This window comes from Gracilinanus agilis, chromosome 1, assembly GCF_016433145.1.
Source record: "Gracilinanus agilis isolate LMUSP501 chromosome 1, AgileGrace, whole genome shotgun sequence".
In the NCBI taxonomy this organism is placed as follows: domain Eukaryota; kingdom Metazoa; phylum Chordata; class Mammalia; order Didelphimorphia; family Didelphidae; genus Gracilinanus; species Gracilinanus agilis.
In genome coordinates this window covers 382,705,907-382,723,545 of record NC_058130.1, presented here as the reverse complement: position 1 = coordinate 382,723,545, position 17,639 = coordinate 382,705,907, and the positions used below count along the sequence as shown (strand labels likewise).

Genomic DNA, 17,639 nt, shown 5'->3' with positions numbered 1-17,639 from the left:
TATTGGGTTCTGGATTGTGAGCCAGGCCTAAAGACAGGAGATCCTAGGTTCAAATCGTCTCAGACACTTCCTAGTTATGTGATCCTGGTTGGGCAAGGAACTTAACCCCCAATGCCTGGCCCTTACTACTTTTCTGCCTTAGAACCAATACAAAGTATTGATTCTATGATGGAAGGTAAGGGTTTTAAAAAAAAAATACCGCATTGGGCATTTCTATGAGTTACTGAAGCTCCATACCAAAGCAACAGTAACAGAACAAAGCCAACAGTTAATTGGCCATTAGCTCTAGCTACAAAAGACCTTGAACAATCTAAAGCTAGGAGTAACTCCAATACTGTTTATTTCCCTGTGTCTTTACTCTAATTTACCAATAAATTTTCTTTAATAGCAATATAATTATTTTTCTTCTCATGCACCAACATATACTTTGCCTAGTCCTCATCTCAGGTTAGGAACCATTCCAATCCAGCTGAATGGTAGTATTGATCTTATTAGGTATTCTACAATAAATAAGACAGAGACAGAGAACTAGTAGTTTAATATGAACTAAAAGAGACTACTACCTGAAGGTTACATGTATGATTTATAGCCCAGTATTACTTATAGATCATTTGACACAAATTTTTGCCTATTAAAACAGTTTCTTCAGTTCTCTTTTTATATAATCTCTCCCTTAAAGGGGCTAGTAGGTAGTCATATTTTTTTTTTAAGTTTCTCTACATTTTAAGTTTTCTTAGAGGTTCAGATGATTCTCCCTCAGAAGACTACAGATATACATATACCCTTAAAGTCAAAACACTTTAGTAAAGTTAATGATTTCTTTGGATCATTCAGAAGGCAATGAAAGACAACTTCAGCAAAAGCTCAGTTTAACCATTTAGGAAGAAATTCCACATGTATCCCTAGTTCAAAAACAAAACCACAGGTATTGTAGAACACTGCATTTGTATTCAGAGGGTTATGGGTGAAATATCTATTGTTTCCACATATGTGACATTGGTCAAATCATTTAACCTCAATGGATCTTTGCTTCTCTGGAAAATGAAAGAGTTGAATTAGCTGCCCTCTGAGAACTGTTGTAGTTATAAATATAACATTAAGATTCAATATCAATTCTTTGGGGTCTCTTTGCTTTCTTAAAAGGCACAAATGGAAATTCATCGAATTCTATTTTAGCAATACCGTCTTTTTACTCTTCAAACAAGACATTTTCCTCAACTATTTCCTTTAAGCAATAAGGCAGTGAAAATGTGTTTGAATCTTTAGTGTTTGGTAAAATATGAATTACTGAAACATAATTCCCCTCACTGTACTTTCCCTAAGATACCATGGCTTACTGTTATACAGTACTACTAAAGTGACAATAAAAAGGCAAATAGGAAAAGCTAAATAGGAAGCTGGATAATGAAAGAAATATTTAGGTGCTACCAGAAAAAAATTCCATCTACCTCATCCAATGTAGCAATAAAAACTATAAGATCAAAGAGTAAGTACTTAATTACTAATGTTGCAAATTAACCGATAAAATGCATACTTTACTTGTCACCAAAAATAAGTCCTACAGTAAAGGTGATTATAATTATTAAAATGTTTCTGTAAAAATAACCTTCCATAGAAGGATCACAAAAAAAGCCAAAAAATCTTACAACTACAATGACAGCAAGATAGTTTAGGATTTAGTTACTGTGCTTAATATACTGGGTATACCTCAGTTACATAGTCAACAAACATTTAATAAATGCTTTTATTAGTGTCAGGCACTATGCTAACTAAGTGCAGGGCAGAAAGAAAGGCAAAAAACATGATCCCAGGCCTTAAGGAAATGAGATTTTGATGGGAGAGATAACATCCAATCTTATCCATAAAAGAAATATATGGAGTAAATGGGATGTAATTTCTGAGGGAAAGCACTACTGGTAAGAGAGAGGTAGACCTAGAAAAGCTCCTTGCTATAGGTGCAATTTGAGGGAGTTAGAAATAATAACTTTCAATATCTCTTAGCACTTAGTAATGTTTTTAAGCAAAATATTTTAATGAATTTAAATTTTTAAACAATATTTTGTGTTGGTTTTTAATTTTTTTTTAGAATTTATTACCAGGTAGCTCAACCCCTTTCTTCTTGGCACCTGACATCACCTGACAAGATGACAGAAGAAGGCATCATCTGACAAAAAGATATGTATATATCAAGTATGCCTTTTGTACTTCTATTGATCAGTTCTTTCTCTGGAGGTGGACTTTACAAGTCATTCTTCAAATATTCTGTTTTGGCATATAATGTTCTCTTGGTTCTACTCGTTTTTCTCTTCGTTATTTCATGTAGGTCTTTCCAAGTTTTTTAAAAAATTAATCTGTTCATCATTTTTTAGAGAACATATTATTCCATCATAATCATATACAATTTATTCAGCCATTCCCCAAATGAAGGGCGTATTCCCTCTCTTAGCATTTCTTTAACAGCTTATAGTTTACAATTTCTTAATGCATGTAGAATTCCCCACCCACCCCCACCCCCGCTGTAGTTGAAGGCCTCACAATTCTTCTTTACCTTATCGAACTTTTCTGTACTTTGGACCTCCCTTTTTGAAAACATTAATGAAATATTCAAAATAAGTCTTTTTTTTTCTTTTGGCAATTCAAAAAGATTATGACAGGTGCCTTAAAAGCAGACTAACAGATCTTGTTTGGCATTAACGTCCCGGTTCCTGCAAGAAAAAGCACCCACTCTGGTCAATACCAGGCCTCCAATAAGACCAGCAGAAGGGGGTGTGTCTGGTGCACAATCTACACCTACAAAGCCACAAGAGGCGCCCTGGGGGCCAATTTTCACAAGACCAGAGCAAAAGACTAGATACTCGCGACCCTCACTCCCAGATCTAGTCTTTTTCTTTGAAGCTGGAATTTGGGTGCACTTTCCGTGCTCCTCCCTTGCTCACTGAACCCAAGTGAAACAGGATAAAAAATAAGTAATAAGGCTTTGAAATTTGCAAAGCACCTTGCTGACAATCTCATCGGGTCCACACATAGGGGAAAAAAAATTGGTTCTATTGGTAGGAAGACCCAAAAGAGTTGAGAGCTTTCAGGAGCGAATATAGAGGCACCACTCCAGCACACATACACACACCCCGAGCATTTCGCTCCAACACACATATAGAATGAACAATGAGCGTCTTTCCCACACATATGCACACATACACATATAGAATGAGCAATATGCTTCTCTACACACACACACACACACACACACACACACACACACACACACACTGCACACATTACATACACAGCCTGTGGCTCTCTCCAATACACGCATACACTGACCGTCTCTACTATACACACTGACACGAAAGGGGTAGTCTGCGTAGGTGCGTGCAAAGGCGGAGCGAAACCGGGGGCCGAGGGGTAGGGGCAGCTCGGGCTTAACCGCGTGGGCGCGGGGTCAGGTGGGGTCTGGGGTCTGAGGGCTTGAGGCCGGGTTCGCCTCTTGGGGACTTTTCCAGGAGCTCACCAGCTGCTTCAGATCCTCCTCCGAGAGCTCTGCGTAGCGGTATAGCTGCTGCTCGAACTCATAGCGGGTGGTCTTGGCCACTACCACAACCCGGGCCGGGCGGAAGCCGCCTGCAGGACGGCCCTCGTTGCCCCTGCCGCCCTCCAGCTCGCGAGCTTGGCCGTGCCGCCCGTGTCCCCCGTGCCCCAGGTGCCGCCGGCCCCCACTTCCAGCGCTGCCAAGCCGGGGCAACGCGCTCCCCGCCGCCGCCGGAATGGCCCCTAACGGACACCTCCGCGCCGTTGCGGCCGCCCGGCTCCCCGCCACACAACGGCAGCTGCACAGCAGGAAGCCTCGGTAGCAAGTCATCGTCAGTCCACTCTCCCGTAGCCAGGGAGCCGTTGGCGTAACCTCCCACTACGCCGGGATACCAGCCGGGGCGTGCGCTTATCCGCGGAGCCCCAGCCGCCGCCACCACGGCCGCCGCCAGCTTCGCTAAGGCCGAGGAGGAGTTAAATGCGGGAGGCGGGCGCGGGGGTGGAGGGGGGCGTGCGCGGCCCTGAGCGCCTGGGGGAGGGGGAACGTGCCGCGACGTGACCGGGGGCGGGGCGGCAGAATTAGGGAAAGGTAGAGGAAGGTGGAAGCGATCTCGGGGAGCTCGAGCTTCGGCCGGCCGAGGGTTGTTTTGTTTGTAGGGACCCTGGCTACGCCTGCGCCGAGTTCTCCTTATCGCTGCACCCTTCTGGACACACCAGGCCACCACACCCCTTTCCCCCCTCCTCCTCTCGGCCAATCTAATCTCTCTGCGGTTCGCCCCCACCCCGCCGAGCTGGAGTGGGAAAGGGGATTGGCCAGGGGCCTGGGGGTGGGGCCGTCTGGCTGGAAAGCTTCTGGGGAGCCCGCCCGGAGGAATCCAGCTGGAACTGGTCTGGGGAAGGGAAGGTGTGGCTACAATTACTGGAGGGAAAAGATCTGAGTGCTATTCCCTCCAGGCTCTGGACCGCTGGTTTCCCGAAATCGTACCTTTTTCTAATTTTGCTAATCGTCTGCACTGGTTGTAGGCTGGCCTGGGAAGTTTAAGTTGGAAGAGAGTCGCGTCCAGCTCTTTTCATTCCTCTTACGCCCTTTGCTTGGAAATAAGAGATAGGGAGGAGACTGACCCGAATGATAAGCTTGGATGCAAACACCGCCTCTGTTTCTTAAGACCTGTGTGCGTGGAAAAGTAACCGAACCTCTGCGCGTCCAAATAATGAGCTGCCACCAAGCTTCTCAAATTTCTTGCGAGGTTTGTATGAGATAACATATAGAAAGCTGCTTTAATCATTAGGGACTTAGAAATCATCTTCCGTCAAACTAAACGTGATTGTTCCTGAATAATAGTGAAAGGAACACTGACTTTGTAGGGAGAGGACCTGGGTTTAAGTTTTGGTTCTCCTACTGATTACCAATGAGCCTTGGACAAGTCATATAACCTCTCTGTCAGTTTATCTGTTGTGAGGGGAAGAAAACAGCAGGCTTCCTCTGGCTGGAACACACCCCAGAAAGTGCTGAGCCTTCATACTGGCCACTTCCAAGAAAATGGGGCTCAATTCTTAAAGGTTTGTTGCTTTGGAATGGTGGAGAAAATCTTGGGGAAGGGGATCTCTTGACCCCCTACGTGATGTCTGCTGAAGGAGAGGAGGGGAATGAAAAGAAACTGCATCAAAGCCTATTCATTAACCAACAAGCCAGAAGGGCACCACTGAGGGAATTTTTATTTTAACTCTTTATCTTTTGTCTTAAAATAAGTACTATGTATTTGCTCCAAGGCAGAGGTAAGGGCAAAGGGAGTTAAGTGACTTATCCAGGGTCATAGCCAAAAAAAAAATCTAAGCTGAAATTTAAACCTAGAACTTCTCTTGAGATTAGGCTCTCAATCCACTGAGCCACCTAGCTACTCCTTTTGTGTACTTTTAAAGGAAGTGAACGTCCTTTAGCACTCTCTGTGTCCAACTAGTATTAACCTACTTCAGTGTTTGAAATATGTGAAGTGAATCTTTTATATTTTATTTTATTTTGTTCAACTTCCTGTTGTTCCTGAGGACTCAGAAAGGACAATTTCAAATAATGACCTCTGTGAGAGCCCTAGAAACCCTTCCAGCCCATCTGATTTTATGAACTCATGTATAGAATACATAGTCCATACATAAATACAACTGAGACTGGAGAATATAGTAAGGATGCATTTCCATCATAGGTTAGTTAGTAGGTCCTGTAGGGATTAGATCAGTGGTTCCCAAACTTTTTTGGCCTACTGCCCCCTTTCCAGAAAAAATATTACTTAGCGCCTTGAAAATTATTTTTTTTTAATTTTAATTGCAATTAATAGGAAAGAAATGCACCTGTGGCCATCACCACACCCCTGGATCGCTGCAGCACCCACCAGGGGACGGTGGCACCCTCTTTGGGAATCACTGGTTTAGATGTTAACAGCTTAGACAGTGTCAAGTACAAATGGTAGGGAGTTTAAAGGTCCTGCCTGGAAGACAAGTTTAAGATTACCCTGAAAAAAATTTATTTTTCAAACTGATTGGTGTGAAACAGTGGATTGAAATAAAGCATAGTTTGAAGACAGAATCGTTGCATTAAGGAAAATTTACTAGTTCTAAATAGAATAATTAGATTAGCCAATTTGAGTTATAAGGGGTCTCAAAAATCATTTGGATTAGCCTATACCTGAGCAAGAATTATCTACAAAAAAGGGATGATTCAGCATTTGCTTGATCTCCAGTGAGAGAGAATTCAGTACCTACAATGGTGTGTGAATAATTTGGAGTGAAATAAAATAATTACTTCAACAACTTTTATAATAACTCATAACTGTTAACATTATTTAAAAAATTTTTAATATATCTTTTTACTTCAGTCATTTCCTTTACATCATTTGACATTGGGTGCTCAAGATTAGGACATATCGTTTAAATCTTCATCGTGAAACCACATATCACATCAGATATTCAGTGTACCTTTGGCAAACAATCTATTTTTTCAAGTTTAGCTTTGATTATAACCCACAGATTATCTTAAATCAGATGAGTTCTCAGGCTGTTCAAGCATGTTTAGTTCCATTCTTTGAAAACATTTTTTAACCTTTCGTAACTTGTCATGGTGCAAAGATATATTCCACAACTACATTTGAGATTTTCTGTAATTCATTAATAATTCTTCCCTTTCTGTCAATATTTTTTCAGTTTACATTCGCTCAATAGAGTTGACTTCCAGGTCCACAGAAAGTAAATTCTCAAAATATTGGAAGTAGGGAAGAAGCTGTAAATGTTTTGCAGTTTAATGAAGATACTGGGCTATTATAAGCTTACCTGCATTTCTCTTTAGTATGGTTTTGGTAATGGCCTTGAATTTTTTAAAGTGATTTTCATCAATACAGTTTTATGAGTAAAAATTACCTTTTTTCAGTCTATAGTGTTCTAATTTTTATATTATTTTGCCTATGCCAAGGTGTTTTTTTTTCCTTTTCATCACAACAGTTAGCAGCTATTTTTAATTGCCCTTGCTGTTCAAGATGTATCTGTTGTATGAGAGGAATCAGCAAATCCTCTTTCTTACCCTGAAACCCCCAGGTGCCAAGCCTTCTGAAGGTCTTTTTTTTTTTAATTTTCTGAGGATTAATTATGTTTCATAGAACCAATTTGTGAGCATTAATTTTTCATCTTTGACTGAACTTTCCTTTGAGCTTCAGTGTGACTGATCTCTTTATTCATTGTGGCCTCAAATGATACTTGAAACACTTGATTTCCTTCTACGAACAATTGCTGAAGCTTCTTTTAAAAAATAGTTTATCTTTCCCCATTTACATGTAAAAATAATTTTTACCTTTGTTCTTTTGTAATTTTGAGTCCCAAATTCTCTCCCTCCTTGCTTACTGCAACAATAAGCAATCTGATATCAATTTTACATGTGAAACCATGTAAAACATTTTTCCATATTAATCTTTCTGTGGAAGAAAACAAACAAAAAATGATACTTTGGTCTCAATTCAGACTCCATCAATTCTTCAACTAGAAGCAGCTGGCATTTTTTCAAGAGTTCTTTGGGATTGCCTTGGATCATTGTATTGCTGAGAATTAGTTATTCACAGTTGTTTTATCATACCACATGGCTATAGCTATATAATGTTCTCCTTGTTCTGTGAAGCATCTTTTTTTTTTCTTTAAACCCGTACCTTCTGTCTTAGAATCAATATTGATTCTAAGGTAAAAGAGTGGTAAGGGCTAGGCAATGAGGGTTAAGTGACTTGCCCAGGGTCACACATCTAGGTTAGATTTGAATCTAGGCCTGGCTCTCAACCACTGAATCACCCAGCTGCCCCCTGAAGTATCTTCTTTAAACACTAAAACTTTTCCCCATGTCCATGTAGTAATATACCTTCTTCAAAAATCCCAAATTAAAAACAAATAGGAGCAACAATACACATTTATGGAACAAGATCCAGCATTCAATTAAAAGTGGGACCTTTTGGTTTTACTTTGGTCCATGTTAGGTATTGAGTCAGCCTAGTGTCAGAAGTCATTTTGCATTAATATTGGTGACATAAATTTTAACCATATTGAGAGTTTTCCAAATATTTTCCATACACCTGTTGCAACACAGCCCATTGTACTTGTGAGTAGCTCCAGTTCTTAAAAAGTTTTTTTCTGTCATTGAACCTAAAATTTCCCCATTGCTCCTAGTTCAGCCATCTGGGGCCAAGGAGAGCCAGGAAAATTCCTATATCATAGGACAGCCCTTCAGATATTTGAAGGTAGCTGTCATATCTTTTCCAAATCTACTATGTAGATTAAACATTTCCAGTTCTTTCAATTGATTATTATAATGCATGGCCTCCAAGCCTTTTGTCATCCAGGTTGTACTCTTTAGCCATTCCTCAGCTTATCAATGTCCTTTCCAAAGTGTGACACCTAGAACTAGAGAGCAGGTCAGAGCAAAGTGGGAGTATCACCTACCCAGTCTAGGACACAGCCTCTATGAATGCAGCCAAAGATTGCATTTTGGATGCCATATCATATTGTCAACTACCATTGGGCTCCCAGGTCCACTTAAATCCTTAGGCCTTTTTCAGATGAATTGCTTCTGAGCCAATTCTCCCCCATCTTCTACTTATGAAGTGCAAAACTTTAAATTCATCTTATCTTCTTAATTTGGGGCCAGTTTTCTCATCTGACATTTCATCTAGTATACTTGCTAGCCTTCCCAGCTTTATGCCTTCTGCAAATTTTGAAATCTTGCCATGTATGCCTTCACTGAAGTCATTGATAAAAATGTCAAACATGATAAGACCAAACCTAGATTACTGTGACATTTTAGTGGAGAGGATTTATGACTATTCTTTGGTCCTATCATTAAACAAAGAATATCATGAAAGTCCTTGTCAAATATATTGGTAATATACAGGTAAAATGTCATCTATAGCATTTCCCTAATCTAAACAGTTTAATTATCCTGTGTTTTTTTTTAAATGAAAAGTCAATGAAGCCAACATTAGTGGCATTCTCAATGTTAAAAGAGAGAGAAATCCTCTTTACCCTCAAGTTACATGGTATATCATTTATATTTACTTTGCATATATTTTGAATGCTGCTTTTTTCTCCTCTTCCTCCCCCCCCCCCACAATAGAATGTGATCTCCTTGACAACTAGGACTATTTGGGGGGTATTTTTGTCTTTATATTTCAGGCACTGGGCACAGTGTCTGGCACATAGTTGGCACTAAACAAATGATAATTAAATGTGTGAATGAATCCTATCTCTGCCATTTGCTAGCCTTGTGGCTTTAAGCAAGTGATTTGAACTCTCTGGACCTCATTTTCTTCAGCTGTAAAATTAAGGGGCTAAGCTCTTACATCCTTCCAACTTGAAATCTATGATCCTATAATTTCTTTGTATAACTCATGCTTATTAGTCTTATTTGTTTCTTAAATATACCAAATATTTCCAGCTTGTTGGAGGTTCACAGAGGTGGAAGGGTTTGTTTGAAATTATATATAATGCTATTATGAAAATCTTTGCATAGATAATGCTTTCTAATAACACATTCTGGGTTGATTCCAACAGTGAAATTATTGGGTCAAGAAATAACAATAGATTTGCCTAATAGATGATATGGAGAGTTGGAGTAAGCCTACAAATTGAGCTGAAGCATTATTAAAGTCTTCTGGCTAGAGGGGGGAGTTGGTGACTGCACTGGGGGAGAAAGGGAGTCATAATGAAGCACCAAGATCCTCTGGGTTAGGGTAGTAAATCAAAGATGTAGGAAAGTTCCCTAAATGTGCCCAAAGGTTAATATACTAGAGTCTACAAATGTAATGACTATTTATAAAGGCAATATATAAGGGGAAAAATAACAAAAGCAGGAAATTCTCTGTACCTAAATGATCAATCAATAACTGATTTAAGATAGTATTCAGGGACATACAAAAATGAATATGGATACGGTTACAAAATTGAAATTGTCCTCTACTGTCTCTTGCGGGGTAGACTGGATTATAATATTTTATAGATTTTCTCTTAATTTCCATGATCATTCAATTTCCTTTAAATAATCTACATTATCTTATACTGCATTATCTTCATCCATTAAACCTTAAATCATTAAAATATTGGTATTAACTCATTAACTGAATTGTCATTACCATTGTAACCTAGATTACAAGTTACTTTATATTAAGTATAGTCAATATATAAGGAGAATTATAAGATCCAATGAAAATACTTTCCCAAAATTTAAGGATACTCTAATGTTGAAGCTAATAAGAATCAAAGGGATTAAACTATAATTCTATTCCAATACTCTGGCAAGCCTACGATCTTATCTATGTAGGCACTCCTTATGCCAGTGTAGATCACCACCCAGCTATGCCACTTTACCTTGTTCTGCTGTTGTCTATGTCCTATAAAATCAGCAGAAGGACTCCATACAACACGCTAGGAAACTTCCTCTAAGTCGAAAAAAAGAGCAGCAGAGAGACCCGTGGTCTATAAGCAAGCTGCAACATATTTCAGAGGAGGAGTGTAAAGGACGTCATCAAAGAAATATGACTGAAAGAGATAGATAAGACATATGATGAAAGCTAGGAATAACTAATGGCCAAACTTTCTATTCCATTGTGATGCCAAGAAAACTTGGTTAAATTATAAACAAAGTAAAATAAATTATGATCTAATTGAAATGTAATAGAGGTGTGCTCAGGACAGAAAGGAAAATTTCCCAGTAGAATTTAGAAAGAGAAGAAGGCAAAGTAAAAATATGCTCCAGCCCTGTTGAAGGGAAAAGAATTTCAACTGATACAAATAAAGAGAGGCCAAATATCATTTCACAATGCCATTATTAATACATTATAACTGAACCCAACATAACATTGCAAAACCCTAATATAATTTATGCAGGCATTCACTCATAAATCATTGTTCTTATGGAACAATGTAACTGTATCCTATAGCATTGTTTCATCTAGCTACATCTTCACGGGGCTAATTGTTAGCCACAAAAACAGTTATCTTCCAGTCCTCTGAAAAGATGTACATTATAGTAGAACAATGATGATAATTTATCAGATTCTGCCACAGCAGAATCAAATATACCACAAGAATAAAAACTAACTCCCCTTGCCCAAATGTCATGCTTGCCAAGCAAGCTTTTTGTTAGTAATTCTGCTTCCTTAGGACCTATATTTGGGAAGAAGTTACCTTGGATAACAAACACTAACCCAGTCACTGAAAGGAACATCACCTATTAAAAATTAAGATAATGTTTTGATTTCTAAACCAGTCTCTCGTTTAGTTCCCCAAAGGAAGTTCATCCCAGGATGAAGTAATGAAATCACATTTAAGATGAAGAATTTACTAAGTTTTGCTATTTTGTGAGGCTTAAGCAACTGACTACAAGATCTCTCTCTTCTGTACTATTTTAAGTATAGTTCTTGGCACTAAACAGCAAATGGCATTTGGGAAAGATTTACATTCTATTCCCTGCTCTGTTCATTCTATCCCAAATTGGGAAAAGAATCAAAAGGCTATCTATCTTTTGCAAAATAAACAGGAGCTGTCTTTAATGTTTCAATTATTTTTCTTAGTAGCTATCCCAGAATCCTTTTTTTGTTGCATGCTTTAACAGATTACATCAAATACTAATAAAGCTATTACATAATGCTTTGCAAATATTGGAACTTGATTGAGAAAAAAAAGTCCTGTTTCACATTAATATGGTTCTAAGTAAAACAACTTCAGTCATCTATGTGCAGGTTACCTACTTATTTATAATCAGTCAAGTTTTCATTCTTAATGACCTTCTTATCACCATCATCCATAATATGCTCGACATTCAGGCATCCCATGCTTAGAGAATGTAAAATGCCTGTATTTTAATTCCAGTTTAAGTAAAACATAATGAGAAAGGTGAGATTAACAAAATTGAATGTAAAAAATTGAAATAATGAATAAAATGGAGTCAGTTTTATAAAAAATAGATAAACCATTTATTAATATGATTTTTAAAAAGAGAGAAGAAAACCAAATATTAGGATCAAAAATAAAAAGTCAATTTATCAGTAATGAAGATGAAATCAAAGCAACTATTAGGAGTTTTTTGCCCCATTGTGAAATAGAAAAATGTTTACAATAATATTTTATATATAAATTATTTTAAATTATATATTGTTTATACATAAACATAATTTATATATAGTTGTTTTATATATAAATAGTTTATATAATTCCTAGACTAATAGAGGAAGAAATAGAATATCTAAATAAATCTGTTTTAGAAAAAGAAATTGAAAAGTCATAAATGAAGTTACTAAAAGCATCAGGACCAAGTGGGAGTAACAAGTGAATTTGACCAAACTTTTAAAGATCATCTATTTTTATAGGCAATGTCTTAGAAGTCTCATATCTAAAATACAGAGAGATGGTCAAAATGTGAACAGACAGTTTTTGGATGAAGAAATCAAAACTATATACAACTCAATGAAAAAATGTTCTAAATCATTATTTGAGAAATGAAAATCAAAACAACTCTGAGATAACATCTCACAACTAGCAGATTGGCTAAAATGGCAAAAGGGCAAAATGACAAGTGTTTGAGGGGATGTGGAAAAATAAGGACACTAACACACTGTTGGTAGAACTGTGAACTGATCCAACCATTTTGGAGAGCAATCTAGAATTATGCCCAAAGAGTTATAAAACTGTGCCTATCTTGACCCAGCAATACCACTGTTAGGTTTATTTTCTAAGGAGATCAGGGCAAAAGGAAAAGAACCTCTGTCCTAAAATATTTATACCAGCTCTCTTTGTGATGGCAAAGAACTGGTGGCCCATCCATTGGGGAATGGCTAAACAAGTCATGACATATAATTGTAATGGAATACTACTGTACCATTAGAAATGACAAGCAGGTTAATTTTTAAAAAATCATGGAAAGACCTACCCAAAATTACAAAGAGTGAAATGAGCAGAACCAAGACAACATTATATAAAGCAACAGAAAAATTGTTTGAATAATGACTTGTGTTTGTCTGCCTCCAGAGAATGGACATAGTTTTATGAATACTTTTTTTTTTTGGTCAAATGATGCCTTCTCTAATGTGGGGAGTGGAGGGAGAATGAGAGATGCCTGGGAATTTTAATGTAACAATTTTTTTTAAGACAGGTAAATGTGTTGAAGAGGAGAAAGTGCTGTTATACATTACATATATGAAGATCAAAGTTGATGAAGTGTGGATGAGAGTGGGTGAGATTGTAATCCAGAACTCATGTACTAAACAGTTTTTTACTTTATTCTTGGCTCCTCACTCTCAGCCTTACATAGGGTTTTTAAAAAACATACAACTTTGAATAAGTTTGCTTATTTGTTTCACAACTCACAGCAGACTAGAAAAACTCACTAGAAGAGGAGAGGAGGGAGGAGTGGGGCTATCAGAGACAGGCACAATGACAAACAGAAAAGTGACACCTGACAGCTGATAGTTTGACATTGAGGGAGGAGGCAGGACAATGTTGAAGTAGAGAACTTTATTTCTCTAAGCACAATATTCTTTAGAACAAGGTCCCAAGTCATTATGAAAAGGTTAAGTTCTGCTCAGTATCCCTCTTAGTACATTTGACAAAACTTTCCATAAAAAAAAAAAGCTTGACATTTCAAAGAATAAGATTCCACTTCTAATTCTATGATCCAGATCTGTGGAAAATTCACTTCTATAAAACACCCCATTTCCTCCAAGGCGAATGCACAGTTCCTTGTAAATAGGAAGCACTCAAAAATGTGGGCTAAATTGAATTTGGGGTTGCAGATAGGTGAAACATTATGGTAATACATCCTAGAACTAGGTAATTTTAAATTGTTTGTTCTGCCATTCAGTTGCACTCCAGGCACCCTTTCCAGCCACCCACAACTCCTTAAGGTTTGCTTTGTCCTTTCCTGAGCATCAACTCAACCCAAGGCCAAACCCCATAGTACAATAATCTACCTGAACTCATAACTCATTGATTGATATCTCTAACCCATCATACTCATCCTGTCCTAATGATTTTGAATCCTGGTTTGCCATTGTTCAGTTTTCTCTATTCCCCGTTATTTCCTTATTTCTATGCCCCTAAACAACCACATTACCCACCACTTCTGTTGTGTTCTCTAGAATGCCTGCTCCACAAGTAAAAATCTAGATTTCATCTTAAACCTTTTCTTTTCTCAATTGCTTCATCTTCTTGCACTCCCTTCCTGATGACTCAGTTTCTCTGGATCCCCATTCTAGCACCACTCATATTTTTACTCATACCTTGATTTATTACTGGTCACAGTAGAATTAAAAACCCAAGGTAATAGTATTCCTTGCTCCTCATTGAAACTTCCAGGCTCTCCTTTAATCTCTCCTCCTTTGAGAATCTTTCGATAAACATTTCTCATCCAATTAAAATTCTGGTAGCTGTTGTGTGCAGACGTTTAAGACATTTCTTCCTCAATGATTTCAATATCTGGTACACACAACACACAGTCCAACAGGGCTTCTGTGAGCAAAGAAGTTATGGTGCAAAACTATGCCAATTTGACTTAACCTTGGCCCCAGGTAGATCAATCTGGAACCTAGTTGTGAGAAGTGTGGTATGGGGCTCCTGAGACCCTTAGCACTTCCTTGTCTGTTGCTTTTAACCCCCATGCATGCTGGCTTTCACATTCCAGTGATTGCTTTCATGAGATTGCTTTTACCTGGAAGTACTGGAGTATGTTTTTATATATGTTTTTATGTTTCATACATGTTTTAAGTACTCAGGAGGGAATACTCAGTAGGGAATGGAGAAAACTGAACAATGGCAAACTAATTCAAAATGTGTTTTGAATATGTTTTATAGGGATTGTTTATTTCAACCCCCAAGTGCTTGTTGATCTGTTGTTTTAGATATGGAATCTCTACTGGAACACATGGTTTAAAATGAAGCAAAACACAATTTATCATACATCTAGAATTTTTTTTAAAAGTTGGGAGATTATCTTGGTGGTCAACTGCTTATAAACTCAAGCAAGATTAATTTTTGCTGATCTAATTCTCCAGAAAAGGAAGCCAAGAGCTGACACTAAATAGATTTTGCTTAAGTACTCACTTAACAGCATTCTCAACAGTGTCTCACCCCTCCCAGATGCTTTCACATACATACCCAATAGCCTAAGAATGATTGGTTTGAGGATATTGTGTTCTAGGGTACACTTGAGCTCTTCAATTTTGTATCCTAAAAGTAAATGTACATTTCTAATATTCGTAGAATTATCCCAGTGTTCGGGCCAATATAGAATAACAGTGACTCCCTATGTTGGTCCAGGGAATTATGTTAAGGTAGATTTACCAGCTTTGGTTTACTATGCAATTGATTGCCATTGTTTCTTAGCTTTGCATTATGTACTTTACCTAGGATCTCCCATTTTTATACCCTCTAGGTATATTAGTACTGGATTCCTTCTGTGGGATTTGGTTTAGATGTTCACCACATTTTTAACACTCCATTCCCTACTGTGATTAACTCAATGCTTCTGTAACAAAAGGCTCTTGTCAATAATTCTGAATGTTCCTCCCTAGGGTCTTGGTTTCTAAGATCATGTTAAGGCCTTTCTTGGCTGATAAAGGGTATGATAATACTACTAACACTGCATATCCTAGGTTTAGGGAATATTGAAACCCCGGAGCAGGTAGGAAATTACTATATTTCCTCCCTGTAGATGGCCTTTGTTCAATAAAATATTCGATTTGAACTATTGTCAGTCAGAACCTATTAGTTAAGTATTTATTATGTGCCAGGCACTGTGCTAAGCATTGGGCATAGAAAGAAAGGCAGAAAGCAATCCTTGCTCTTGGGGAGTTTACATTCTAATGTAGAAAACAAAGAACTAGGTACGACCAAACTATTATATTATATATAGAAGATAATCTTGTGGGCATATTCCTTGGCTCAATTCCAAACTTGAGAACTTTCCTATTGCTTCAGTTGATAAGGAAGGTGCTGTCAGACTACTGTACTACTCTCTTTGTATACTTCAGTTTCTTGGAAAACATCTTAAGAAAATCATTGACAACTTCCTGTAATCTAAAATAGAAATAATTCCCAAAGCGGGCACTTACTTTTAACTAATAAAGATAGCATAAAGATCATGGATTTGGCTATATATGAAATAATGGGTTGTAAACATTAACAGTCTCAAAGAAAGGATTTCCTCCTCCACCTTCAACATCCATATTCTGCTCTCACATCACAAAGGCTTTTTGTCATACACAGAATACATCTGAAATGGTTCAAAGTCTTCAGGCTTCTGTGGCTAACACCCACCAGGATTTAGAACAATTAGGGTTTTAGGCAATAAAAATGCCAAATCACCATCTTATGAGGAAGATTTAGCTCAGCCCCTTACACAATGACCCTTTTCTATCCTGTTGAAGTTTCTGTCCTAAAAAGTAAGTCTTATTCCCCCTTTTGTTAGCCACAGCAAAGATTTAAGAAAATAATGAAAGCAAAGGATAGATCTGATCATTTTCTGATTTGGTGACATATGGAAGTATGATCTCATTCCCCTGCCCCGTCCCTGAAGAAATGATTGAAGGGACAAAGGTGAATGGGTCAAGAAATTGAATGAAATTATTATTATTATTATTTTTTATTTTAAACCCTTAACTTCGGTGTATTGACTTATAGGTGGAAGAGTGGTAAGGGTAGGCAATGGGGGTCAAGTGACTTGCCCAGGGTCACACAACTGGGAAGTGTCTGAGGCCAGATTTGAACCTAGGACCTCCTGTCTCTAGGCCTGGCTCTCAATCCACTGAGCTACCCAGCTGCCCCCGGATTATTATTTTTTTTAAACAAACAAACCACTTTTGTATTTCAAAAGCAGTAGAAATTGGGCTAAGTACTAATGCTCCCTTATGAGCATTTGTACAAATCTGACATCTGAAAACCCATAGATACAAAAAAAATCTTTCTTTTACTGCTCTGTCAATATGCTTTTCAGCTTATGGTTCTTACATTTCCCTATGTTTTTTTTTGTCTTCTACAACTCTCCTCCCACTTTTCCATTTTCTTTTTATTCTTTCTCTGTGTATTCATTTTTTTCCCTAGTGGTTAGTTCCACTCACCTCATCACTGTGTATTTATTGGTAGATATCCTGTATTTACTTATCAGTAAACCTGTTGTACCCCTAGAAAAGGTAAACTTCTTTATGGCAGAGACTAACTGCTACATTTGTATTCTCAGAAGTTAGTATAGTGTTTAGCCCACAGCAGATACTTAATAAATGTTTATTTTGTTGATCAATTTTGAGTTATTAGAAACAAAGTGGCATGGGCATTGTACCCTTTAACACAGGCAAACTGTAAACAGGGAAATTCCCTTGCTCCTTTCTGTCCTTGTGACTCCTAGCCCAAGAACATCTGATAACTTCTATAAGACCCTGAGATTATTATCATCCTTAGATAGTCCTTTAGTTTGAGATGGATATAGGGTTGCACCTCCAAGCTACACTTTGATACCATCAGACTGCATCTCAGGCATCCATCTGTTCCCTAAACTATGAGGGTCTTCAGGCAGACCTCGGTCAGATTACCAAACACCCCACCAAATGCCT

The 17,639-nt window shown here is 37.9% G+C and overlaps 1 protein-coding gene across 3 annotated transcripts in view; it reads right to left on the bottom strand.

Moving 5' to 3' along the window:
- Nucleotides 1–3,856, bottom strand: part of NADK2 (NAD kinase 2, mitochondrial) — a 57,414-nt gene extending 53,558 nt beyond the window's left edge. For 2 of the 3 annotated variants that reach the window (XM_044657777.1, XM_044657778.1), the window contains exons 1-2: nt 3,780–3,856; nt 3,509–3,722 (exon numbers count right to left, since the gene is read on the bottom strand). In XM_044657777.1, coding sequence (XP_044513712.1) covers nt 3,509–3,722; nt 3,780–3,856 — 291 coding nt within the window. Of the gene's footprint in view, nt 1–3,508 lie in introns of all 3 variants that reach the window. The other variant, XM_044657776.1, reaches the window with a different exon arrangement.
- Nucleotides 3,857–17,639: the final 13,783 nt, after the last annotated feature.